Consider the following 27,647-nt stretch of genomic DNA (forward strand, 5'->3'; position numbering starts at 1 on the left):
GTATGATTTCTGCATTTTCTTCTTCATATGGCTTCCAAATAATCAATACCCAGGTTGATTTGAACCCACATTGAGGTATTTATGGTAATGTTTTGTGCCTATTAGATTCTACCTAATTGCAACTTGTAAGGTGGAATTTGAGAAGTTAGCATGTAAAGCTATTAAAGTTAATTTGAACTTGAATGCTTTTCTTTGTTAGGAGGAACAAAAACTACAAAGTGGTTGTTTTGATCTGTCATTCCTCCTGAAGAGTAACTAATTTCCAACTTTCTTGCTGGTGCACAGTTGTTCAGACAGTATTAAGAATTGTTTGAGTTGCAGAAAGGGTGGTAAATATATAACTGGGCTTAATTAGGAAGAAATTTTGAACTGAACATTTGATGTATTGTGTGAGGCATATTTCCTTAGCTAATGCTGTTGCTATTTGGTAATTAATTCCATAGCCTGATGGTATGTGACAGATATTTTTGTTTGTTCAAGTCACTCCTATTGCACTGTCACTAGTTTTGTGCTGGTGTTTAAAATGTAAGATACAGCCAAACCTTGAAGGTGAATCCTATTTTGTAAACTGTTGGAAATTCCTGGTCAAATTCACTAACTCTGAATTGACCTGTGAAATAGCATCCCAGGCCCTACATGTAGTACAAAAAGGTGGTTTAATGAGTGATGTGCAGTGAGCAACGCACAGTGATTGTGTAACAGGAATTAGGATTCAGCAATCACTTTGTGCATTGTTCATTGCACATCACTCATTAAACCACCTTTTTGTACTATATATAGGGCCTGGGATGCTATTTCACAGGTCAGTTCAGAGTTGAATGAATTTGGAGGCAAAAGCCAGACTTGATGAGATAGCTTTCCTTTTGTGAGGTACATCAGTAAATTGAATGGATTTTAAGCTAACAAAATGGTGGCTTGCAGATTTACATTACTGTCATGATGGGTTTGAGCCACTGCAGTTTCTGGATTTTGATTAGTGCCTAAGTGACCATTTCCAAACAAGGTTATTTATCCTAGCTGTGATTTCTTGCCCTGTCTAGCTGGAAGTGATGTTGAAGCCTTTAAGTTGCTGTAGTATGTTCTATTGCCAGGTACCAGTTACTTTAGTTGGAACTACATTAATCATGGAACTATGGAGAGTTCTGTTACAGTCCTGATTTGCAGACATAAAAACTCTGGGGTATCCACCTGTACTTGTTAAGCTTCTAGTCTGTCTTAGTATAAGATCAGAGAATATATGAATTACAAAATTAGGCCATATACTCCTGTGCTCCTAAATCTTTGACTACATTTTTGTCTACTAAAGTAACAACATGGTTGCTCAAAGCAGCAGTTGATTGGAGCAAATGATTTAAGGGTTATTCAACTGCTTTATAGCAAAAATTCTAGCAGTTTCATAAATGAGGATGAAACTGGCCTACTCAAACAAAATTGATTACCTTACCCTCAGCCATTCATCTTACAGAGCTTGGGCCAGGACTGGGGGCTAAGAAGTGGGACAATTGGAAGAGATATAGAACTAAGATTATTGTCCATGTGCATTAATACAAAAGGACACTGCAGCTATTGTTTCAGTGCACGTTTGAAATAGAATTCAGCAGCATGTATGCAAAATAATAACTTCCAAAACAGTCAAAATTGGTTGTTTGTGCACCAAGTAGATTTGCTGAAATATTCAAGACCAACCCATAGGCTTAGAAACACTTTTATTTTGTATGAAGAATTGATTTTTTTTTTAAAAGCATTAGGAAACAACACTTGAACAAAGTGTCTTTAGATTGTAAATTTGGTGCTATTGGAATTCAATAAATGTAAAAGTAATTCTGTTCACCAGCTACCTGGTTCAAACAGTGTGTGTAAACTGTTGCATCATAACAGCAGAAAGGCTGATCAGTTGCAGGTACTCATCAGCACCATCAGCTAAGCACTTATCAACTTCCTGGAAAGGAAAGAAAAGAACCATTTTTAGAATTCTTTAAAGCTAATTAGCTACTGCCAGAGATGGACTAAGAAGTAAAATGTTAATATCAAATCCTGAAATCAGGATTGCACCCAACCACCTCAGGAATGTTGTACTTAAATATCATCAAACTGGAACAGTTCCTCCTTGCAGAAGTTCTTTAAATAGTAACAATAAATTTAAACTAAAATCAGCAATACAAGCAACATAATTCAAGATAGAAAATACAGCAAAACCACAGTTTGCAAATTTTGCAGAACCATGAGAATTGGCTGAATTCAGAAATGTGAACAAATGACAAGTTGATGGAGATCAAAGTTACTTACAGGGCAGTGATGGTCTAGTGGTACTATTGCTAGATTATTAATCCAGAAACTCAGCTAATGTTCTGGGGACCCAGGTTTGAATCCTGCCATGGCAGATGATGGAATTTGAATTCAATTAAAAATAATCTGGAATTAAGAATACTCATGACCAAGAAACTATTGTCAGGAAAAACCCATCTGGCTCACTTCAGGGAAGGAAATCTGCCATCCTTACCTGGTCTGGCTTACATGCAATTCTAGAATCACAACAACATAGCTGACTCTCAACAGTCCTTGGGCAACTAGGGATGGGCAATGTCCCATGAATGAATAACAAAGTATAAAATTACAGTAGATTTACTAGGGATGATTCGCGAATTCTCCCTCAAATAAAAACACTTCAGTCTTATTCAGCCTTGTTCTTGGAGAAAGGTGAATAGTATTGAGATGTGAAAGCAATATAATTACAAGTCCTATTCAACAGAATCAAGCTAACGTGATCACACTTCCCAATGGCTAGTGAACTACATTCTAGTATTTATTACGTAAGCATTTTAGTTGACTTGTCAAATTACAGGATTAAAAACAGGGTTTCCAGAAGTCAGGATGCCAGAAGGTCAAGAATATTCCACTGAAACAGCAGTAAGAGGTTAACACAGTTTGCTGCTTGTTTCAGTCCATACTTACTGCTAGCTTTAGCGTGATCGCTGATTTCTGTTGATCGTTAAGATCTTCTTGGTCGACAATGACATCATGTAGCTGGTTGATTAACTGTGTTGCAGCATAACCTTCATTAATCATATTCTGACAGGAAAAAACAGTGCTGGATAAACAGAAGTACTTCAATGCACCCATCACATTACAAATAGTAAACCAATTATTTTCCCTGCGTTAACTCATAATGAGATACAGTTCCGCAGGTATTACCACACCTTTATTACTTCATTCAAGTTGGCATTGGAATCTGAGCCACAGGGCATCAGAATTCTTTTTAAATGGTGGTAAATTTGGTAAATGGAGGACATAATCAAATTAAGCAAATCGTGTTCTCATGTCCCTACTCTAATTTTGACCTTTTTAGAATGTTGACTCAGGCAGCGTATTGAAGACTCGCAATTAAAGTGGCATTATTTATGGGCATGCTCAAAATGTCATTGCTGGCACACTATCACTGAGATCTATCTCCATCCTATGTCTGCAAAGCAGAAATCACTAGATATCGATGAGGAGCAAGGACCTCCAATCAATATTTTCTCACATTAGCATGCTGAAGTTATGTGGCACTGCCAATTTGGTTGTGATTAGCTAATTCAGCTTGGTACTATATCAAACAGTCTCTATCTGCCAGGCCAGCAGAAGAGCTTGAAGCACATTCAGTTAATACATAAAAATGCAGTTTAAGGATATAATGCCATAATGAACTAAGATTTGAATCCAGTCTGGATAGGTGGCATAAATGCCACTGAGACATCATAAAAATGGTTAATATGAGAAATGGAAATGATGCACATATACAGTAAGGTAAACACTGAGTTGGGTAATTTGGGGAGGGTGTATCCCATCTTTATCTGAATTTTGAATGTCTTACCTAATAACAATCAGAAAATAATTGATCACCCAATCTTCTTCACTCAAAGGGTGGTGAATCTCTGGAATTCTCTGCCCGTTGAAGTGGTGGAGGCTGCCTCGCTCAATATTTTTAAGATACGGGTTGATAGGTTTTTGATAGGCAAGGGGATTAAGGGTTATGGGGAGAGGGCGGGAATGTGGAACTGAGCCACGACAGATCAGCCATGATCTTATTGAATGGCGGGGCAGGCTCGAGGGGCTAGATGGCCTACTCCTCTTATTTCTTATGTTCTTATGTTCAATCCATTAATCTAGCCTGCCACATCCAATTTCCCTCACCATCTTCTCATTCAAAACAAAATAAGTATTTCCTGAACCGATGTCACCCAACTTGATGAGCAGAAGGCTTTGATCTAAAAATTAAAAGCTGACGAGGATGAATCCTCACTGGCTGCCTAGCTCGAGGCATTAATTCCATGCTTGGCTCAGCATTCAGGTTCAACAGGTTAGCTTGGCCTGGTCAACCTCTCCAGTACAATTTCACAACACCAGACAGATGTGTGTGCGCCCAGGAAGACACTAGGAAGAAATTTTGCCTTTGATGGGGATACTAAATGGGCAGGAGTGGGTTCACCACCTAATATACACCCACCCAATTATTCTTTCCACTGAAAATCTGGCGCTACATTTCAATGTTTTAGGCATTGACAGTTCTATCCAATGTCTTATTAATAACTGAGTCTTTCTTCTTACTTTGACGACAGTTTCCAGTTTTTCAAAAGAACTGCTGTGGCATGCAGCTAAAAGGCTGTCAATGATTTCTGATGGCACAACCTAGAAAAGACAAGAAAAAATAATTAAAATTTCTTCCCCCCCTAAAATTGTTTGTGCATGTGTGAAATTGGATGGGGCAGGAGAAAAGTGAGAACTGGATCACAAAAAAGAAATAAACAAAAACTTTAAAACTTGGAAAAAGGTTTGAACCCAACATTTTCCAAAACATGGGAGAAATTCCCTTGTCCTTTTTATTGCTGTTCTCAAGCCTATCAGTTAAGCTCAGTGGCCAATTTTTTTTTATTCCTTCAGGGAACATGAGCATCAGTGGCTGGGCCAGGCCTAGTTGCTCTTGAACTCGGTAACTTGCTTGGCCATTTCAGAGGACATTTAAGAGTCAACCACATTGCTATGGGTCTAGAGTTACGGGTAGACTAGACATTGCAAGGGTGACAGATTTCCTTCCCTAAAGGACATTAGTGAACTCCATAGGTTTTTACGACAATGGTTTCATTGTCACCTTTAGGCCTTAAATCCAGATTTTTATTAAAATCAAATTCTGATTTGAATCCAGGTCTCCAGAGCATTAACCTGGGCCTCTAGATTACCAGTTGAGTGACAATGCGACTGCGCCACTGCCTCCCCATATCTCACCTTGCAGTCAGAAGGTTGAGAGTTTCAGCTTCAGTACAGACTTCAGCACATTGACATCTCATTGCTGTACTGCATTTCAAGATGCATCATATGTAACACACCCAAATTCCCCACTGTCTTCTGGTAAGACACAAAAGATCCCATGAAATATCTCAATCATGCAGGAATAATAAAAAGCAACCTGGCAGTTTTTATGGATTTTCAGAAATTACCAGATCCATTGAATCCAATGGTGCAGCTTGCCATTGCGATTTGAACTCAGGACCTCTGGGTTACTAGCTCAGTACCATAAATACATCACGGCCCGCCACTTTCCACAAGCATGCTTATTGATTGACATGTGACTTGCACATTAAAAGAAAGGGAAGAAAACCCTTCCAGAGGGAATAACTGATAGTCAGGGAAAAACTGCTGCTTAATCTTTGTTTTAAAAGTTGTATCACCAGTCTAATGGTCAATATATGTACCACATACTAAGTTACCACAGGTGGGGTAATTAAAAGGGGCATCTTTCCTGTTGGGTGACCTGTAAATCAGAAACCGAGATTGACCCTTAATGTCTCTCACAAAGAGGACTGAGGAAAACTGGACATGTACAAAATCTTTTTGGACACCAAGATGAAAACCACATAATGGAATAACTTTCCCAGCTTCTACAAACAGTTCCTGGCCAAAACCGTAAAAGAACGAAGACAGCGATCAATGGAAAGACTTGTCAAGGCAAGAGTATATTGTTCTTGCAACAACACGACTGCCTATTGTACATTGGCAGAAAAAGCTTTCCTACCCCAGCAATTTCACTGATGATTTGTTCTGTGATGTCTTTCCCTCCCGTAAGTCTTGTTGCACACTGCAGGTAAGTTATCGCCTTTCTCAGGTCTCCTTCAGATACATTGATGAGAATAGAGATCGTCTGGAAAAAGCCAACATGATATAATAAAAACACTTGCTTTGGTGAGTTGTCCATTTTATACAACAATGAAGTTATTCCCGTTTCTTTCAACTGGTTAAGTTTCCTGTCTCACCGTGTTTTGACTCACACATCAAGGAAGTACTTGCACATTACTGCCATCTTCACAGAGTACACATGCTAACTAAATATCAACCACCAAAATTTATTGCTGGAAAGCAAACTTTTGGGACTCTTAAAAGGCTGTGATGAGTATGCAGAACCAAAGACCCAATCAGCTAAGCAAAAACAGGGCAGCATGGTGACACAGCAGTTAGCACTGCTGCTTCACAGCGCCAGGGAGCTAGGTTCAATTCCTGGTTTGGGTCGCTGTTTGTGTGGAGTTTGCGTGTTCCCCCCGTGTCTGCGTGGGTTTCCCGGGTGCTCTGGTTTCCTCCTATAATCTAAAAGATGTGCTGGTTAAATGCATTGTCCCGAACAGGTGCTGGACTGTGGCGACAAGGGAAATTTCACAGTAACTTCATTGCAGTGTTAATTTAAGCCTGACTTGTGAGTAATAAACAAACTTTAAACTTAAAAACTCATCAGTAACCCAGTGCTCTGCATAACCTGATCATTCAGCATTTTCTTAAGGGTCACTAACTTGAAATACTCTCTCAACAGATGTCATCAGGCCCTGACTAGTTCCAGTATTTTACTTTTGTGTAATTTGTATTTCCATATGTCTGCTCCAACATCCAACTCAGATCTACTTAGATATACAAGACGCTCAATCACACACCTCCACTGATCAATCTCCTTACCTCCGCACAGACCATACCTACCAATGTGCATGGACGTGTCTTTTAGAATTCCACTTTTGGGTGAATACTGCGCTCATTAAGGTGAGAAAATTCAGGGGTAAAGAATAGAACATGTTTCCACTTTTGGGTCTTAGAATCAGGATTAAGCACTCATACCTAGCTCTGAATTTCCAAACAATGTGTCCTAGCCCTAGTCTACATTTTGTGCTGTAGATTGATGAAAACAAGGCCCTATAACTACAATTCACACAGGGATATTGCAGTCAGCGGAGAGAAATCATTCATCCCAGGTGTCTAAAGCCGACTGCAAACAAGAACTTTGCCACTTAGCTCCTTCCAAACACCCAAAAAGCACATTTTGTGAATGTTGAGTCATTTTAAAGTTTATTTATCTGGGTCACAAGTAAGGCTTACCTTAACACTGCAATGAAGTTACTCTGAAAATCTTCTAGTCGCCGCATTCCGGCACTTGTGAGGGGGGATCTAATAGAGGTATATAAGATTATGAAGGGTATAGATAGAGTAAACAGTGGTAAGCTATTTCCTATGTTAGAGAGACAGTACGAGGGGCCATGGGCTTAGGGTGAGGGGGGAGAGGTATAACACGGATATTAGAGGGAGGTTTTTCCACACAGAGGGTAGTGGGGGTATGGAATGCTCTGCCAAGCAAGGTGGTGGAGGCAGGCACGCTGGAGTTGTTTAAGAGTTACTTAGACAGGCGCATGAGTGGGTTGGAGATGGAAGGATATAGGAGATTGTTTTAAATAAGGTTCATTAGCATTGGGATGTCCCTGGTAATGTATAAGGATGTGGAATGATATTAATGTTTTTCTCTTTTAATTCACAGGTTTTAAGTCGGTCCGCCTTGTTGTCCAACGAGGGGCATACACGCAATGGGTCGTACTAGGGCTGCTCTTGGATGTTCGAGAGTAGCTTAGTGCTTCATGTCGTTAGTGTGTGCTTAAACTGGACCAAATGCTGGGCAACACGACAGCTCAGTGACTATCACTGTTTGCTGTGCAGATACATGGATTTGGGCCAGTGTCTGTGGGAGTTTGCGCATTCTCCCCGTGCTTGCGTGGGTTTTCTCCGGGTGCTCCGGTTTCCTCCCACACCCCAAAGATGTGCTATTAGGCTGACTGGAGGTAATAAATTGTCCCTAAATTAGTTTCCCTCAATGAGGAATGCCATAATCACAGATAAGGGTCATGGGTGGAGGGGGGGCTGATAATGTTAAAATGGCAGCGCGGGCTCGTTGGGCCGAAGGGCCTGTTTCCCGGGCTGTTTTTGTTCTTTGTACACCAAGGGAGAATTTAGCATGGCCAATGCACCTAACTAGCATGTCTTTCGGGCTGTGGGAGGAAACTGGAACACCTGGAGGTAACCCACGCAGATACGGGGAGAGCATGTAGACTCTGCACAGTGACCCAAGCCAGGAATTGGACCCAGGTCCCTGGTGCTGTGGGGCAGCAGCGCTAGCCACTGTCTCACCCCCTCATTCACATTTCCCTAGTACTGAAACATTAATCTATAAACAGGGAATGCACATAAGTAATAGCACAGCCAATTTCAAATTTTCTACTGTAGATTAATGTAGGTTGACTGAGTTGCATTCCTCATTTTACTTAACTCTGTAGAAGTTTCAGACCAGGCGCCAAATTGTGACGACTAGGGGATCTTTACAGCAACTTCATTGCAGTGTAATGTAAGCCTATTTGTGACTAATAAATAAACTTTAAAAAATTCACTATTATTTCTGGGAGGTTTTTAGTGCTTTCCTCCATGAAGACAGACACAAAATATTTGTTTAGTTTCTCTGCCATTTCTTTATTTTCCATGATCAATTCTACCAACTCCACTTGTAACAGACCCACATTGTTTTTTTGATACCAACATAGATAATTGCTGGTTAATTAAGGAATTAACTAATTAAGAAAGCTAGCGAAGATTTGTTAAGGGAAAATTGTGCTTAATTAATTTGTTTTTTGAAGTCATAATGGAGTATTGATGAGGCCAGTGCTGTTGATATGGTGTACACGGACTTCCAAAAGGCAAGTGATACAGTGCTGTACTATAGACTTGCAAGCAATTATAGTTCACGGAATAAGAGGGATGGCAGCAACATGGATACAAAATCGGTTCAGTGACAAGAAACAGAACAGTAGTCAGAAACACAGAAGCTAGAAGCAGGAGTAGGTAGGCTATTCGGCCCTTCAAGCCTGCTCCACCATTCATTATAAATCATCAAATGCACCCACAACAGAAACATAGAGGGTGATTCTCCCACCCCACTGCACTAATTTTTAAGCGCAGTGGGCAGGGAGTTTAAAGCAATATCTGATGCACGGGATCCCCACTAGTCGTCTGGCCCCAATAGTGTCACACAATGCCAGATTTCTGATGACGTCAGCACTGTGCTGGACATAGGCATGAAGCTTCATTTCCTATGCAGGATATCATTTCCCTTCAAATTTAAACAAAATTAGCGAGCCCAGGACTAAATTCTCTGGGCCTTGATAGCCTTCTCCCCCGGCCCACTCCCTCCTCCCCACCACCACCCCCAGACCCCCAATGTCCAGGGTAAAGTGAAGTTTATTTATTAGTGTGACAAGTCAGGCTTATATTAACACTGCAATGAAGGTACTGTGAAAATCCCCTAGTCACCACACTCCAGCGCTTATTCGGGTCAATGCACCTAACTAGCATGTCATTCAGACTGTGGGAGGAAACCAGAGCATCTGGAGGAAATCCACACAGGGATAACATGCAAACTTCAAACAGACAGTGACCCAAGCCGAGAATCGAACCCGAGTCCTTGGCGCTGTGAGGCAGCAGCACTAACCACTGTGCTGCCCACGCAGGGGTCATAGGGCTGGCCAGTGATCGGGATGCTGGCAGCACTGGGTCACTGTGCATACGGTGCTGACAGATCAGCGCATGTGCAGTGGCCTGCTCCGCGCTATGCTGCTGGCCTCCCAGGTGATTTTTCCCACTGATTTTCAGTGTGATTATGTTGAGGCACTCTGCAGTGCACTGAGTGTGGGAGATTGTTTTTGAGACTGCCACTGAAAAAGACCAGCATGATTTACTCATTTTCACGTAAATTCAACATTTAGAATTTTTTTGGGTGAATCGTCCCCATAGTTAATCTTGCCTTTTGTGCTGGAGGAAGCTTTATCGTGGGGAACCCCAGGGTCAGTGTTGAGACCCCTGCCCTTCCTGTTACAAATTCATTACCTCGACATCGCTGTACAGGGTAACAATGCCAAAATTTGCAGATGGTACAAAACTTCAAAGGATTGTGAATGTAGGAAGATAGTGTAGAATTTCAAAAGGACATAGGCAAGGCCAAGTGACACATGAAATTCAATGAAGAAAAATATGAAGTGGGAAAAACATTGAAAGACAATATAAAAGGAAGATTCTGAGGGTATAGGAGCAGACAGCCCTGAGTATACATGTTCAGTAGTCATGCAAGGCACCAGGGCAGGTTGGTAGAGCAGCTAATAAAAGCATACAGTACAATTTCAGCCCCAAATGCATCCTACAATGCCAGAGACCTACTTCACTGCTGCACTGCACACTCTCCTTCTCACAGATATCCAGCAACCTTTTCTCTTGTATACTGTCTGTCAAAGGTTTAAAACGGAACTTTGAACATCGAGACGTCAGTGGTTCAATTATTCTGAAACACAAAAATGGCATGTGTTAACAAGCTGTTGCAAAAGGCTGTTCCTTAGGTGGACTTGACCTCACTCCCAAAATTAGAGGCAGCTTTTATTCTCTTTGCATTGCATGCATTGCATTGCAAAACATGTTCCACAATTCCACAGCAACAAATTAACATGGCGATATTGCTATTTTTTTTCCTTTTGACGTGCCAACTCACATTTGCATTTTTTGCACAGGTATAGGTAGAAAGTACAGTATTAATGCTGCACTGATTAAACTGTATAATTTTTAAGTTGCCACATTTACAACCATCTTTAACACAGATATTTTTACCCTGTGCTTGCCAAAATAGTGAATACAGGGGGGCAAGAAAACTCCCTGCAAAAAATTGAAAATTGAATTTAATTGCATGCCAATAAACAATGGATCAAAGGAATAGATAGGTTGAATAGGAATCACTGGTCTAACATTACTCAACCCCTCTGCTATATATTAGCTGTTAGACATGGACCATTACAACCTTCCTGTAATTGAAGATTTTTATTTTGTAAATTATAAAAGATTACCAGTGATGCTACTTATCCAACAGGTCACTTTCTCCTTTCATAAGAATAATCATCTGAGTAAATTAATCCAATACTAGAATTATTTTTTAATTACAACTTAGGGATTCAGCAAAATATAACTCAAGGAAATCACACATTGCTTAGAAGGAAAAGCATATTTAAATGAGGTAGAGGAGATACACAAAAGGTTAATAGGTAATTAAAAATGGAGTTAATTTCTAGATAGAACTGAAATACAGAAGTTTTATGTAAAACATTTACAGAATCTTGGTTAAGTTACAATTCGAGTACTCTGAAGCATTTTGGTCCCCGTATAATGAAAGTATATATAGTCAAAATACAAAACATGCCTATTAGGATGACACCAAAATTAAGAGATTATACCAAACAGTGAAGGTTGAGCAGACTAAAGTTCTTTTCTTTTGCAAAAAAGATGAATGGGGGCCTGGTAGTGGGCTTTAAGATATTGAAGGAATTTGATGGGGTAGACTTATAGATGCTTCCATTTACTGGGAGGACCAGAAATAGAGACCTAAATAATAGGACAGCCACTAATAAACTCTGTAGAGAATTCAGGAGAAACTTACTTACCCTGAGATTGGGTAGAATGTGTAACTTGATATAACAAGGAGTAGCTAAGGTGACTAGCATAGGTGTGTTTAAGAGAAAGCTAGTTAAGTAAACAAGGAAGAGAGGAATATAAGAGTATGATTGGGATAAGAATAAAGATTAGATGAAATGTGATAAGAGGAAGTTTGTGTGGGCATAAACACCAACATGAACCAGCTGGGCTACAAGGCCAATTTCTGCACATTATATGTGATGTACAATGTAAAATTGCTTATTTTTATTTATTAGTGTTGCAAGTAGGCTTACATTAACACAGCAATGAAGTTGCTATGAAAATCCCCCTAGTTGCCACCCTCCGGCACCTGTTTGGATACACTGAGGGAGAATTTAGCATAGCCAATGCACCTAACCAGCATGTCTTTAGACCGTGAGAGAAAACCGAAGCCCCTGGAGGAAACCCACACGGACATGGGCAGAACTTGCAGACGCCACACAGACAATGACCCAAGGCTGGGAATCGAACCCTGGGACCCTGGTGCTGCAAGGTAGCAGTACTGAACACTGTGCCACCCATATTACTGCAGCTAAAGATCTAGCCTAAACTGATTTAACCACACAAATACAGCAAATATATTCTGATCTGCAACACTTGTACAACATTTTAAACTGTTTTGGGACTCCTACCTGCTGATGTAGTTGCAGATAAGGCAGAAACGTGTGGTTTTTGACTCTTTTTCCATTGTTCGACGAAGAGCAGCCTGTGCAGCGTTTGTCATAGAGTCTGCTTCGTCTAAGATGATAATTTTAAAAGGTGGAGCAGTTTTTCCACTGAAAGGGAAACAGTGAAATAGTCTGAGGAAAAAACCTTCAAACTAGAACTACATTCATGAAAAGGATTACATTTCACAATGGTGCAGTGGCATTGTCACTGGACTAGTAACCCAGAGACCCAGCATAATGCTCTGGGGACCCAGGTTCATATCCCACCAGGGCAGATATTGAAATTTGAATTCAATGTACGAATTCTGAAATTAAAAGAATAATGATGACCATGAAACCATTGACGACTGTTGTAAAAACCTATCTGGTTTACCCATGTCCTTTAGGGAAAGAAATCTGCCATCCTTACCTGGTCTGGCCCATGTGTGACTCCAGATCCACAGTAATGTAGTTGACTCTTACTGTCCACTGAGCAAGTCATTCAGTTCAAGGACAATTAGGGATGGACAATAAATGGGGACCTTGGCAGCAAAGTCCACATACCATGAACTAATAAGAATAAAGGGCCCCGAATGCTATAAAGCTCTGAAGACAAATGGTCTCCTGATGAATGGAATTTTCCTTGAAAATGGAAGCTGAAGTTAATTGATCATATATATTGTACATGCCAAGCAGAATCACTGACAATCAGCACACATCAAAATGCAGCACATGCAAGACTATACAACATAAGACGTCATTAATAAACTTGCATAATTACTTTGTAATTGGTTAATTAATTTTCAGCATAGGTAAATGTGAAATAGTGCAAGCTAGTAAGAAGAAGAAGGACGTCATGTATCCAGTGGAAAAATAAAGAGTGTAACGGGGCAGGGGAGAAAATAAATCACTAATAGTGACTGAGGTTAATAACACTACTAAAATGAGTAATGTAAGAACTGGGATTAATTTCCAATGAGACAGATTGAAAAGCAAGGCAAGTTTTATTAAACTGGTGCAGAACATCTTTTAGACCAAACACAGGAACACATGTACACATTTCTGATACCCACGTTTTGGGAAAGATACATAAGCACTGGAGATGGTGCAAAGATTCAGGTGATTTCACCAGAAATGAAGATCAGGAACAACTGTATAGACCAGGACTGAAGAAAACAGGTTGAGGAATGATAAGACAGAGGTTTCTAATTTAACAAAAGGATTGATGGAGCTGGTCGAAGATCAAAACCAGAGACAGTAAATATAAGACAGTTGCTAATAATTCCAATAGGGAATTCAGGAGCAGCCCCTTCACCCACAGAGTGGTTAAAATATTGAACTCTACTAGTTGAGGCTATTAGTATTGACGCATTTAAGGGGAACTTAGAATCAAGAAGGAGAAATAAATAAAGAGATGCGCTGACCCAGTTAGATGAATGAAGTATGCTGGGAAAAGGTTCATGTGGAGCATAAAGACCATTACAGCGCAAATGGGCCGAATGTGTTATTTCTGTATTGTACATTCTATACAGTTGTTGGAAAAATAGAAACACGCAGTTTGTTCTAATCTGAAATAACAGAATCACCAATTCCCCAAAACTCTTCAGGCCTCACAGAAAAGTTGTTACTTACTCTGAGCGAGTTCCAGCTACAGTCAACTGTGCGAAATTTTTCACCTTTTCTCGTATAACCTGAATACCACGCTCATCAGAGGCATTCAGCTCAAGAATTCTCTTGCGATACAAGTCAGGCCTGCAAATGTTGCATAGAATTAATGTCAGTGCATTAGATCAGATCATGACTGTGGTGAGCCACAACCCTATGGGTTAGACGTTTCATGCAGGTTGCTACTTTTGAACAGTCAGATCCTCAATGCTTTTAAAGAACTTTAGATTTCTCTTGTTGGCAAGAGAGTAAGGCAATGGAGTCAAGTGTATCTCAACAAGTCATTAAACCACTGTCATCCCTTATATTACAAATGCAATAATATATATAAATGATTTGGAGGAAAATATAACTGGATTAATTAGTAAGTTTGCGGACGACACAAAGGTTGGGGAATTTGCAGATAGCGATGAGGACCATCAGAGGATATAGCAGAATATAAATCAGTTGGAGACCTGAGCAGAGAGGTGGCAGATGGAGTTTAATCCGGACGAGTGTGAGTTAATGCAATTTGGAAGGTCTAATACAGATAGGAAATATACAGTAAATGGCAGAACCCTTAAAAGTGTTGATAGGCAAAGGGATCTGGATGTACAGATACGCAGGTCACTGAAAGTGGCAATGCACATGGAGAAGACAGTCAAGAAGGCATACCGCATGCTTGCCTTCATCGGCCAGGGTACTGAGTTTAAAAATTGGCAAGTCATGCTGCAGCTTTACAGAACCTTAGTTAAGCTGCACTTGGAATATAGTGTTCAATTCTGGTCGCCACACTACCAGAAGGATGTGGAAGCTTTGGGAGAGGGTACAGAAAAGATTTACCAGGACGTTGCCTGGTATGGAGAGCATTAGCTATGAGGAGAGGTTGGAGAAACTTCGTTTGTTTTCACTGGAGCAACGAAGTTTGAGGGTAGACCTGATAGAAGTCTACAAGACTAAGAGAGGCATGGACAGAGTGGATAGTCAGAAGCTTTTTCCCAGGGTGGAAGAGCCAATTATAGGGGGCATAGGTTTAAGGTGCGAGGGGCAAGGTTTAAAGGAGATGTACGAGGCAGATCTTTTACAAAGAAAGTAGTGGGTGCCTGGAACTTGTTGCCGGAGAGGTAGTGGAAGTGAATACGCTAGTGACTTTTAAGGGACGTCTTGACAAATACATGAATAGGATGGGGTAGAGGGATATGGTCCCCAGAAGGGTAGGGGGTTTTAGTTAGGTCAGGCAGCATGGTCAGTGCAGGCTTGGAGGGTCAAAGGGCCTAGTCTTGTGCTGTAATTTTCTTTGTTCTTCGTCTTTTGTTCTTTGATCTCTGTTCTATACCGTTCTAAAATCATAAACCAAAATCTGACAAGTAGGCTGTATTACATAGTTTAAGTAGTGTCTGCTATCATCAGTGGACAAGGTTGTGGAAGTTATTAAGTGGGACAGTGGATGAAATTTTTGGGTACAGACATTAATTCAAGCTAATTCGACTGATACATAATTACATTCTAATTCACAATGGGGGTCTATTTTCCAATGTATGTTAAAAATATTTTTAATTAGAGGTCATTCCTTATAAGTTTTTAAAAATGACTATTATTAGAACAAATAACCTGTCTGACCCAGTTTTCCTCACAAGGATAACAGTATTTGTACCAACTCACTTAAAAAGTAATGAAAGGGGTCTCTAAATATTAATCTTAACAGGTTGATTTTTAACCTGATAGGGAATGTGTTCTTTGTTCTGATTTTTCTTTTCCAAACTGAAATCTAAAATGATCCTGTTTTATTTAGTCATGGGACATAGGTGTCACTGGCCAGGCCAGCATTTATTGTCCAGCTGTAACCACCTGAGAAAAGAAAGCCATCTTCTTGAATCACTGCAATGTGTTGATGCAGAAACAATGACAACAAGGGATTTCTAGAAATCTGATGCAGTGACAATGGAGGAATGGTAATCTATTTCCAAAGTGCACTGCTGTATGACTCGCAGGGGAACTTGCAAATGGTGATAATGCATCTGCTGCCCTTGTCCTTCTAGGTGGCAGAGGTCCTGGGTTTGTAAGGTGTTGTTGAAGGAGTGCATCTCCTTCAACAGTGCAGTGCATCTCAGATGGTACATGCTGCTGCCACTGTCCCTGGTAGTGGGGGGAGTGAATGTTTAAGATTGTGAATGGGATACCAATCAAGCAGATGCTTTGTCCTGAATGGTGACGAGCATCACAAACGTTGTCGGAGCTACACTCATCTTGGCAAGTGGGGGTTTTTTCATCACATTCCTGACTTGCACCTTACAGACAAATGAAAAGCTTGGGGTGACAGGAGGTGAGTTATCTGTGGTAGAGGTACCCTGTCTCTGATACCTTTGTACTCATTGTGATCATGTGGTGAAGTCCAGTGAGGTTTCTGGTCAATGGTGAGCTTCCTCCGCCTCCACTCCCTGCCCCAGCATTGAGGATTCAGCGATGGTAATGATTGTGATACTAGGCATTGGTAAATTGCTTTCTCTCTACAAACACAACAATCGTGAACTCTGCCCTTTTCTGACATGTTCAATGCAATCTTACCCAAAGAGTTCTCTTGCTGCAGCCAATATTGTGGAAGTTTTTCCTGTGCCAGGAGGTCCATAAAACAGCAAGTTGGGAAGCTGCAAAAGAAGGAAAAATGCTAAATGAAAATTGAAAACAAAACCATTTTATATGAGACACTCTTATTAGAACATCATCCTTTCACCTTAAATCTATCTCAAATTCCAACAGAAATGTAATGAAAGTTTTCTCTGTGTACACCTATAATTACAAGGTCAAATGCTAGGAGGTTCAAGTATCCATAATTTTACAGTCAGTCAAACCGCCCCCACCCCGCCGTGGAGTCTGTAGATTTTCCAGATGTCCGCATGGGTTTCCTCCAGGTGCTTTGGTTTCCTCCCACAGTCCAAAGATGTGCACGTCAGGTGGATTGACCATGCTAAATTCTCCCTCAGTGTACCCGAACAGGCACCGCAGTGTGGTGACTAGGGGAATTTCACAGTAACTTCATTGCAGTGTTAATGTAAGCCTTACTTGTGACGCTAATAAATAAACTTAAAACTCACATCAGCTCCTTCAAGTGACTTCTTTAGCACAGCCACAACTTCCTCTTGAAAAGCCACTTCAGACACACATTTTGGGCGACTGCAGGCAAAGGTAACATTGACAAGATGGACTTTAGGGGAAAACATGGTTCACACATTTTTTTTTTAAAACAAATTGCATCCATCTCCCAAATCACAAAATTAATTTACTCAGCAATTCGCATCCTTCCTGACACAACGAAGGTTAACACAATAGATTTTTTCAGGTGAGATGGATTCAGTCATTACTCCCTACTGAAGTTACCTCTGCAAAGACTTCCCATCTTACTTAAAAGCAATCCATTGGATTTTGGGAGAATGGGCAGATGTAAGAGGATAACGAATGCCGAACAGGAGTTTTATTTCAGATATAGAGTCAGACAGTGCAGAAAAGGCCCTTCAGCCCACCGAGTCTGCACTGACAATATCTACCGCTAAAGTTGTGTTAATCCCATTTTCCTGCACTTGTCCCATATCCTTGAATATTATACTTCAAGTGCTCATCCAAATATTTGTTGAAGGTTGTAAGGTTTCCGGCCTTGACTACCTTCCAGGCAGCGCATTCCAGATTCCCACCACCCTCTAAAGTGAAAAAGGTTTTTCTTAAATCCCCTCCGAATCTCCTGCCCCTTACCCTAAAACTATGCCCCCTCGTGACCGACCCCTCGACCAAAGGGAACAGCTGCTCCCTACACATCCAATCCAGGACCTCATAATCTGGTACGGTAAAGAGTTAACCAAAATAGAAAAGGAATTTTTTAAACATTGGACAAAATTACAGTGTTTAATTTTTCAGCATTGGTCATTATAATGTTATGATTTTCAGAATATATTTTCGCCCACCCTCCAAGATTTTCTTCTCATAAATAATATAACATTGCTGTTTTGTAAGAAGAAAATGGCAGGACATATGATGGGAGCCTGGTGATCTTCCACACAGGAGTCCTGCAGTCATGTTGAGCATACTGAGCAAATCAGGCACTTGTTCCTCTTGCGCACTGCTCCAGAAACTGCTAAGCAATTGGGAATCATCTGACTGCAAGCTGTCCACTTGCATTCAGGCCTCAAATAGTGGGTGACCCAAGAAAGGGGAAGGTGAAAAGTAAAACACTTACAAAACAAGTATTCACACACCCACACCACACCCACACAAACCCAAAAAGACCACTGAAGTGATGTGGGGAATATTCAACCCTCCAATAATGACATACTTCCATCCTTTGAGCTCAAGCACAAAAAGGACAAAGGATATTTCCTGTACAATAGAGTACAACTGGAGAGACCTGGGTAGGTGGTGCAAGCAGGTGCAATAGCAGCATCTGAGGGGCATCTAGATGAATACATGAATAGGATGGGAATGGAAGGATATGAACCTCATAAGAGCATTCGGTTTTAGTTTGGGCAGGCATAATGATCGGTACAGGCTTGGAGGGCTGAATGGCCTGTTGCTGTGCTGTACTGTTCTTTGAATGATAACAAGGAAAGAAGTTTCAAAGATCTTCTCCCTCCCTCCCCTCCCCCCGCCACCCCAAGTGGCTGCAGTAGCAGAGAAAACAGTGAGAAACCTGCACTGGGGTTCCACAACAAAAGCAACGGTTTAATTCTAGAACATAGTTGTAGCCATAGTTAAGAACTCTGCTTTGATTATCACTACAGGCAAGGGAAGCCACTTGTGAAGCTTCACCACTGACTTTCTTGGCTTGGCAAATTACAAAAAACTCAAACATATACATATGCCTGCCATTTCTAATCGTCTATGTAATTATGTGAAAAGTGGACCCTCCTGGCTGTATATGTACACTGCACAAAGCATTATCTGGAGTTAAGTTTCTTACTATTTCTCCACCCAGGGAACTGCTTTCTGTTTCTTCTGCTCGCCACTGGTTCCTGCTGCGGCCTTTTCCTTTACTGGTTTGGCACCAATAACTCCAGCACCTTTTAAAAATGCTTGCATCTTTCACCTGCAAATAAAATGGCAAATGATTAAACGTCTTTTAAAAGGGAATTAAGAAGCAAAAGAAGAATTACTTGACTGATAGTAACAACACTGTGTGACCAGGAACTGCCAACAGCATGTTTGCAGTTTACAAGGCAAAGGCAAAATACTGCGGACGCTGGAATCTGAAACAAAGACAGAAAATGCTGGAAAATCAGAGTAAATCTGACAGCATCTGTGGAAAGACACTCAAGTCAAAGTTTGAGGCAGGATACTGACTTGAAATGTTAACTGTAGTCTCACTCTATGATGCTTCAAACCTGCTGAGATTTTCCAGCATTTTCTGTTTTTCATGCAGTTTACAAGGTTAGGATGATAAATGATGGGAGATTAAACTTCAGTCCTCTTGATTGAACATAAATGATCCTTTGCTCTCTTTGTTCAGCTTGTGTCCTGGCCAACATTTATCCCTCAAGTAACATCACCAACAATAAATTAAATGGTCAACCATCTTGTTTGTGGAACCTTGTTGTGTACAACTGGGCTGCAGGTTCGGTCTAGAGGCCAACCATAACTACACTTTAAAATACACTGATTGACAGTAAAGTCCTTGCGGATGTCTGAGAATTCTTTTTTCCTTCTTCCCTCAATAATATATTATATTTTGCAACAAATAATATATTTTGCTCATTTTTACACCTTTTTCTTATTCGTTTGTGGGAAATGGGCATCGTTAGCTGACTGACATTTCCTGCCCATCCCTGGTTGCCTTTGCTCAAAGGGCAGAAGAGAATCAACCACTTTGCTTGTGGCTCTGGAGTCAGATCTAGGCCAGACCAGGTAAGGATGGCAGATTTCCTTCCCTAAACATTAGTGAACCAGATGGTTTTTCCGACAATCGATAATGATTTAATGGTCACTAGTAGATTCTGAATTCCAGATATCTTTATTGAATTCAAATTCCACCACCTGCCGTGGCAGGATTCGAACCTGGCTGGGTCTCCAGAATATTTCTGGATGAACAGTCTAGCGATAATACCGTTAGACCATCGCCTCCCCATGCCATTCTTGAATTATTTATTGAAAGCACTGTCCTGAAATCAGGCACTTGATGGTCTGTGACTACAGTTTCAGGGATGATGTACCTTCCAGTTTTCCCTCTCACATTGCATCTGGTTTGTTGGTTGCTGTAGAAAAGCATCCAGTAGTACAGTGCTTATGTATTCATCTGCCAATGTTGTGTGATTTCAAGAAGAAATTAGATATAACTCTTAGGGCTGAAGGGATCAAGAGATATTGGGGGGGGTGGGAGGGGATTCAGGATATTGAGCCTGATGATCAACTATGATGAAAATGAATGGTGAAGCAGGCTTGAAGGGCCAAATGGCCTTCTCCTACTTCTAGTTCCAATAATCCAGAGGTCTGGACTCATCATTCAGAGAGTATGAAGGTTTTGAGAATTTGAATTTAGCTTAAAAAAGGAAAATAATAAGCTTTCAAAATTAAAGAGCTTTAATTTACGCAGCATCTACCACATATCCCAAAGTACCTCACAGCTAATGAAGAACGGCAAGTGAAGTCATTGTAGGAAACACAACAGCCAATTTATGGATGGAAAAGTCCCATAAACAGCAATAGTGATAACGAGCAGTGAATCTGTGTTCTTATAAAAAGATTGAAGGATAAATGGTGGTCACTTGTTCTCCTCCACATACAGCCACAGGGTTGTCTGTGTCCACTTGACAGGGCCTTGGTTTCATAGAATATTGAAGCACAGCAGACTATTCAGCCAAACAGATTGGTGCTGGCTCCTTCAACAGCAACCAGGTCAACCCCTTCCCTGCTCTCTCCCTGCAGTTCTTTCTCCTTCAATGACTCATTAAATTCCTTTTAGAAAAGCACTACTGAATCTGTATCCACCATCTCATCACGCAATCCATTCCAAGACTTAGCCATTTATTGCATAAAAAAGTTTTACTCATGACACCTTGAGTTATTTTGTCAATCATCTTAAATTTGTAACCTTGGTTATCACCCCTTCGGCCATCAGGAACACATTCTCGCTTTTCACTCTACCCAACTATTTCATGATTTTAAACACTTCAATGAAATCTCGCTTTAGATTTCCCAGCTTTAAGGTGTCATCCAGCATCCAGCCCATCACACAAAAGGACAAGTCATTCAGGGCAGGTCATTCAGCCCATCATAGAGAATGGGCGGGACAAGCATCTCATCACAGGAAGAGGGCAGGCCATTCAGTCCATCACTCAGAGGGGGACAGGCCATTCAGTCCATCACTCAGAGGGGGACAGGCCATTCAGTCCATCACTCAGAGGGGGACAGGCCATTCAGTCCATCACTCAGAGGGGGACAGGCCATTCAGTCCATCACACAGAGGGGGACAGGCCATTCAGTCCATCACACAGAGGGGGACAGGCCATTCAGTCCATCACACAGAGGGGGACAGGCCATTCAGTCCATCACACAGAGGGGGACAGGCCATTCAGTCCATCACACAGAGGGGGACAGGCCATTCAGTCCATCACTCAGAGAGGGACAGGCCATTCCGTCCATCACACAGAGGGGGACAGGCCATTCAGTCCATCACTCAGAGAGGGACAGGCCATTCAGTCCATCACACAGAGGGGGACAGGCCATTCAGTCCATCACACAGAGAGGGACAGGCCATTCAGTCCATCACTCAGAGAGGGACAGGCCATTCAGTCCATCACACAGAGGGGGACAGGCCATTCAGTCCATCACTCAGAGAGGGACAGGCCATTCAGTCCATCACTCAGAGGGGGACAGGCCATTCTGTCCATCACACAGAGGGGGACAGGCCATTCTGCCCTATTTCCATTCACATCCCGATTTCTGACTGACCTGGAGAGGGGTTTTCCTGCCCGGGGGGATGTGCAGATATCCCGGGAGCAAAGATTATTCCGATGGCAGGCGGCACCAAGCCCCACTGCCCCTATTCCAGCTCCAATCCCTGCCGTCCCTGTCTAAACTCGCGCCAAGGCTCACTCGCATTTCCGCTTCCGGTCAGTGTGCCGAACCAATCCGTCCGGGCAGAAACCAGAAACAGACAGATTGATTCCTCCCTGACAGACCAAGTGAATCAATGGATATGGGGATTTTGGGCCAGAAATTGGATTTCATGCAGATGTGATCTTATTAAGTGACAGAACAGGCTGGAGGGGCCGAATGGCTTACTCCACTTCTATTTCTTATGTCTATCCAATTGGCCATTGTGGACTGTTTTAAGTGGACCAGTATGGTGCTTATATCCCCTTATATCCCCAGGACAAAGACAGCACTCTTAAGTACCTCTCTTCAGAGAAAAGGTGTGATTAACATGAATGGCCCAATCAACCAGATAAATGTCTTTTTTTAAAAAAAGCAAAATCATAATCATAGAACCCTGCTGTTCAGAGAGAGGCCCTTCGGCCCATCAAGTCTGCACCAAACACAATCCCACCCATATCCCAACTAATCCCTCTTACCTACATACACATCCCTGGACACTAAGGGGCAATTTCTTAGCATAGCCAATCAACCTAACCCACACATCTTTGGACCGTGGGAGGAAACCGGAGTACCCAGAGGAAACCCACGCTGACACGAGGAGAGTGTACAAACTCCACACAGACAGTGACCCGAGCCTGGAATTGAACCTAGGACCCTGGAGCTGTGGCGGCACGGTAGCACAGTGGTTAGCACTGCTGCTTCACAGCCCCAGGGTCCTGCGTTCGATTCCCGGCTCGGGTCACTGTGTGGAGCTTGCACATTCTCTTCGTGTCAGCGTGGGTTTCCTCCGGGTACTCCGGTTTCCTCCCACGGTCCAAAGATGTGCGGGTTAGGTTGATTGGCCATGCTAAGAAATTGCCCCTTAGTGTCCAAGGATGCGTAAGTTAATATGTAGTGGGTATAATATATGGGGATTGGGCCTGAGTGGGATTGTGTTTGGTGCAGACTCGATGGGCCGAAGGGCCTCTTTCTGCAGTGTAGGATTCTATGACTCTGTGAAGCAGCAGTGCTAACCACTGTGCTACCATGCCCCTACAGCTAATGTCAACAAAGGTCTGACACTGGAAAGTTCCAAAGAACAAAGGGTCCCTGGCATGTTTGTCCATAGATTTCTGAAGGCGGAAAGGCAGGTAAATAGGATGGTGAAAAAGGCATATGGCACATTAGCCTTTATCTATTGGAGTATAGATTACGAAAGCAGAGAGGTCATGATGGAGTTGCATAGAACTTTGGTGAGGCCACAACTGGAGTATTGTGTGTGGGTTCTGACCATCACATTGTAGGAAGAAGGTGAATGCACTGGAGAGGGTACAGAGGAGATTTACCAGGATGCTGCCTGGGATGAAACATTTTTTAAGTTATGAAGAAAGGTTGACTAGGCTTTGGTTGTTTTCATTGGTGCAGAGAAGGCTGAGAGGTGACCTGATTGAGGTGTTCAAGACTGTGAAGGGCATGGACAGAGTGGATAGCGAGCAGCTGTTCCCCTTAGTTGAAGGATCGGTTGTGAGGGGACACAAGTTAAAATTGAGAGGTGAGAGGTTTGTGGGGGGGGGTTTGAGGGAAAACATTTTTACTCAAAGGGTGGTGATGGTCTGGAAGGCACTGCCTGACCAGAACCATACACAGTACTCCAGTTGTGGCCTCACCAAAGTTCTATGCAACTCCATCATGACCTCTCTGCTTTCATAATCTATTTTCCGATAGATAAAGGCTAATGTGCCATATGCCTTTTTCACCATCCTATTTACCTGCCTTTCCGCCTTCGGAGATCTATGAACAAACACACGTAGGAGGGTGGTGGAGGCGGGATGCCTCACATTCTTTAAAAAGTATCTGCATGAGTACCTAACATGAAAGGCTATGGGCCATGTGCTGGCAAGTAAGTTGTTAGACGGTATTTTGAGAGACAGGATCTACAGGCATTTAGAGATGCAAGGACTGATTAGGGACAGTCAGCATGGCTTTGTGAGTGGAAAATCATGTCTCACAAATTTGATTGAGTTTTTTGAAAGGGTAACCAAGAAGGTAGATGAGGGCAGTGGAGTTGATGTTGTTTACATGGACTTTAGCAAGGCCTTTGACAAGGTACCACATGGTAGGGTACCTTGGAACCACGGATCCAGGTTGAGGTAGCTGAATGGATACAAAACTGGCTCGATGACAGAATGTGAAAATGCTGGCGTTGGACTGGGGTAAACACAGTAATAAGTCTCACAACACCAGGTTAAAGTCCAACAGGTTTATTTGGTAGCAAAGCTAGTGGCGTTTGCTAACAAATAAACCTGTTGGACTTTAACTGGTGTTGTGAGACTTCTTGATGACAGAAGGCAGAGGGTAGTTGTAGAGGATTGTTTTTCAAACTGGAGGCCTGTGACCAGCAGTGTGCTTCAGAGGCCGGTATTGGGTCCACTGTTATTTGTCATTTATATTAATGATTTGGATGGGAATATAGAAGGGATGGTTAGTAAGTTTGCAGATGACACCAAGATTGGTGGCATAGTGGACAATGAAAAAGGTTATCTCGGATTACAAGGGGATCTTGATCAATTGGGCCAATCGGCTGATGAATGGCTGATGGAGTTTAATTTAGACAAATGTGAGGTGATGCATTTTATAGATTGAACCAGGGCAGGACTTGTTGGTTAATGGTAGGGGGCTTTGGGGAGAGTTACAGAACAAAGAGATCTAGGGGTTCAGATACATAGCTCCTTGAAAATGGAATCACAGGTGGACAGAATGGGGAAAAAGGCTTAGTTTCATTGGTCAGAATATTTAATATAGGAGTTGGGATGTCTTGTTCAAATTGTAGAAGATATTGGTAAGGCCACACTTGGAATACTGTGTGCAGTTCTGGTCACCCTATTATAGGAAGGATATTGTTAAACTAGAAAGAGTGCAGAAGAGATTTACTAGGATGCTACCGGGACTTGATGGTTTGAGTTATAAGGGGAGGCGGGATAGACTGGGACTTTTTTCTCTGGAGCGCAGAAGGCTGAGGGGTGATCCTATAGACGTCTATAAAATAATGAGAGGCAAAGATCAGCTAGATAGTCAATATCTTTTCCCGAAGGTAGGGGAGCCTAAAACTAGAGGGCATAGGTTTAAGGTGAAAGGGGAGAGATACAGAAGTGTCCAGAGGGGCAATTTTTTCACACAGAGGGTGGTGAGTGTCTGGAACAAGCTGCCAGAGATAGTAGTAGAGGTGGGTGTCTTTTAAGAAGTGTTTATATAGTTACATGGATATGATAGGTATGGAGGGGTATGGGCCAAATGCGGGCAATTGGGACTAGCTTCGGGATTTAAAAAAACAGTGTGGCATGGACAAGTTGGGCCGAAGGGCCTATTTCCATGCTGTAAACCTCTATGAATCTTGGATTAGGTAGGCAGGCCAGGGCATTTCATGTATCGGTGCAGACTCAATGAGCCGAATGGCCTCTTCTCGCGGTAATAGTCTGTGATTCTGTGAAAACAGTTAACATCCTGCTGTGCCTAGTTCAAGCATGCCGCACTGCGTAGTCCCTGTCAATGGGCACCCAGGCACACTCAGGGTCACAGAAGAGAGGCAGACAAGCAAAGCGACCACCCACACTGTCTTACCCATTCTGGAGTTATGAGTGGTGGCCTGGGCCAGGAGCAGATGCACAATGACATCTTCCGAGCAGCACAGCCTCTCCAAATACCAGGTGGCAAAGCGCTGGACTAAAGTTTAATCAAATGTTGATCACAATATTTCTTAAAATAAATATCATTTCAATAATGAAAGAAGGCCACAAACATTTGTTTGCATTACCAATTAAATATGAAAATAAATTTCTGCCTGGGAACAAGTTGGACACAAGGCCTAGTTATCCAGACAATGGTACAAATGTAATGTTTGCAGCCACTGGTGAACTGTGCATGCCACAGCCTCAAAGGGTGCAGGGGAAGATCCTAAATGAATGCATGTGTAGCTTGCTTCTGCCAGCCAGCAAGACATTTCAGCATGGTGTGTTCAGGCTGAAGACCTGGGCAATGTAGTGCAGAGCCTGCAGTAGTAACCTGTGCTGGATATTCCCCCAGACAGCTGTGAAATTTCTGAGAGATGGCTCATGTTGTGAGGCAGAGGGGTCCTGAGGGGGATTCCAGGGCCCAGTGTTCAGCAATTTCATGTGTGAGGAGAGAAGGTAACATTAGATGGAATCATTCCACCCACTTCAGCCTCCTCATACTATCTGAGTCAGGAGCAAGTGCATTCCATAGCAACTCCTCAGCAATATACTAGACCTAAAATCAAGATATCTGGGCAACCAATGCCTTAAAGTTACATACAACCCACTCTACTGCCATCCAGTATGTCCCGGACTCTGATTTTTACAGCAAGGATTCTGAAGCACGATTTTTTGTGAAACTGGACCTTTAAAAGTAGATCTCTGAAAATTCAGTTGGTCAGGCATAGCTACCAGCTAAATCAGTTAATGTGACTAGTACAGTCAATGAACCCATTGTTCAGGTTGCTGAACCATCCATTGTCTAAACACTTGGGTCAGATGGCTACAAGTTTACAGGAGAGAAGCTACACGTCAACATTCTGTCCACATTTAAAATGCAGGCCCAAAGATTTGGATTTGAAAAGATGGTAGGTAGCAGTTGGTTGGTGTTCAATTTATAATGCTAATGATTCCACTGCAGCATTAACAATGATAATGCGCAGCTTTTCTCCCACCCCCTGCTCCCAAGATAAGATTGAGGAAGCAGAAGCAATCTCAGAGCAGTAAAGTAATCCACAAATAATCAGATAATAGTAATAATGGGTGAGGAGATGGCCTAATGATATAATCGCTAGACTATTAATCCAAAAGCTCAGCTAATGTTTTGGGGACCCGCATTCAAATCCCGCTATGGTTAATAGTGAAATTTGAATTCAATAAAAAAATCTAGAATTAAGAATCTACTGATGACCATGAAACCATTGCTGATTGTCAAAAAAACCCATCTGGTTCACTAATGCCCTTTAGAGAAGGAAATCTGCCAGCCTTACTTGTTCTGGCCTACATGTGACTCCAGAGCTACAGCATTGTGGTTGACTTCAACTGCCCTTTGAAATGGCCTAGCAAGTCACTTAATTGAAGGGCAACAAGAGATGGGCAATAAATGCCAGCCAGCCAGTGACTCCCATGTCCCATGAATGAATAAAAAAATTGAAAGTTGATTTTTTTTTCTGATTAGGAGCATGTTAAGAATCGAATAGCTGAACCATGTTTATCAGAAGGACCTCAATGTGATCGCCAGCTTTCGCTCGCTATAATGGTTGTAGCCAGCTACTGTTGACTGGAGCACACCTGAAGTAGGGGAAACTTATTTTCAAAAAGATATATATATCACCTAATCACCTACATTTCTATTCCTTGTCTCAATACAGAGAGCTTTTTTTTTACAAGAATGAGGGAGCGGGTGTTGACTTACAAT

At 42.0% G+C, this 27,647-nt stretch overlaps 1 protein-coding gene across 1 annotated transcript; it reads right to left on the reverse strand.

The window, feature by feature from the left end:
* Nucleotides 1-638: 638 nt before the first annotated feature.
* On the reverse strand, nt 639-22,203 carry rfc4 (replication factor C (activator 1) 4). The gene is made up of 11 exons (XM_080185903.1): nt 22,056-22,203; nt 19,072-19,197; nt 17,219-17,297; nt 16,692-16,771; nt 14,115-14,234; nt 12,468-12,611; nt 10,540-10,660; nt 6,050-6,175; nt 4,588-4,668; nt 2,953-3,069; nt 639-1,939 (listed from the first exon to the last, which is right to left on the reverse strand). The coding sequence occupies exons 2-11, from the start codon at nt 19,188-19,190 to the stop codon at nt 1,844-1,846; spliced, it is 1,083 nt and encodes a 360-aa protein (XP_080042029.1). The 5' UTR covers nt 19,191-19,197; nt 22,056-22,203; the 3' UTR covers nt 639-1,843.
* Between the last annotated feature and the right edge of the window lie 5,444 nt (nt 22,204-27,647).

The sequence above is a fragment of the Carcharhinus amblyrhynchos genome, chromosome 3 (genome assembly GCF_965287045.1).
Source record: "Carcharhinus amblyrhynchos chromosome 3, sCarAmb.v2.hapA, whole genome shotgun sequence".
NCBI classification, from domain to species: Eukaryota; Metazoa; Chordata; class Chondrichthyes; order Carcharhiniformes; family Carcharhinidae; genus Carcharhinus; species Carcharhinus amblyrhynchos.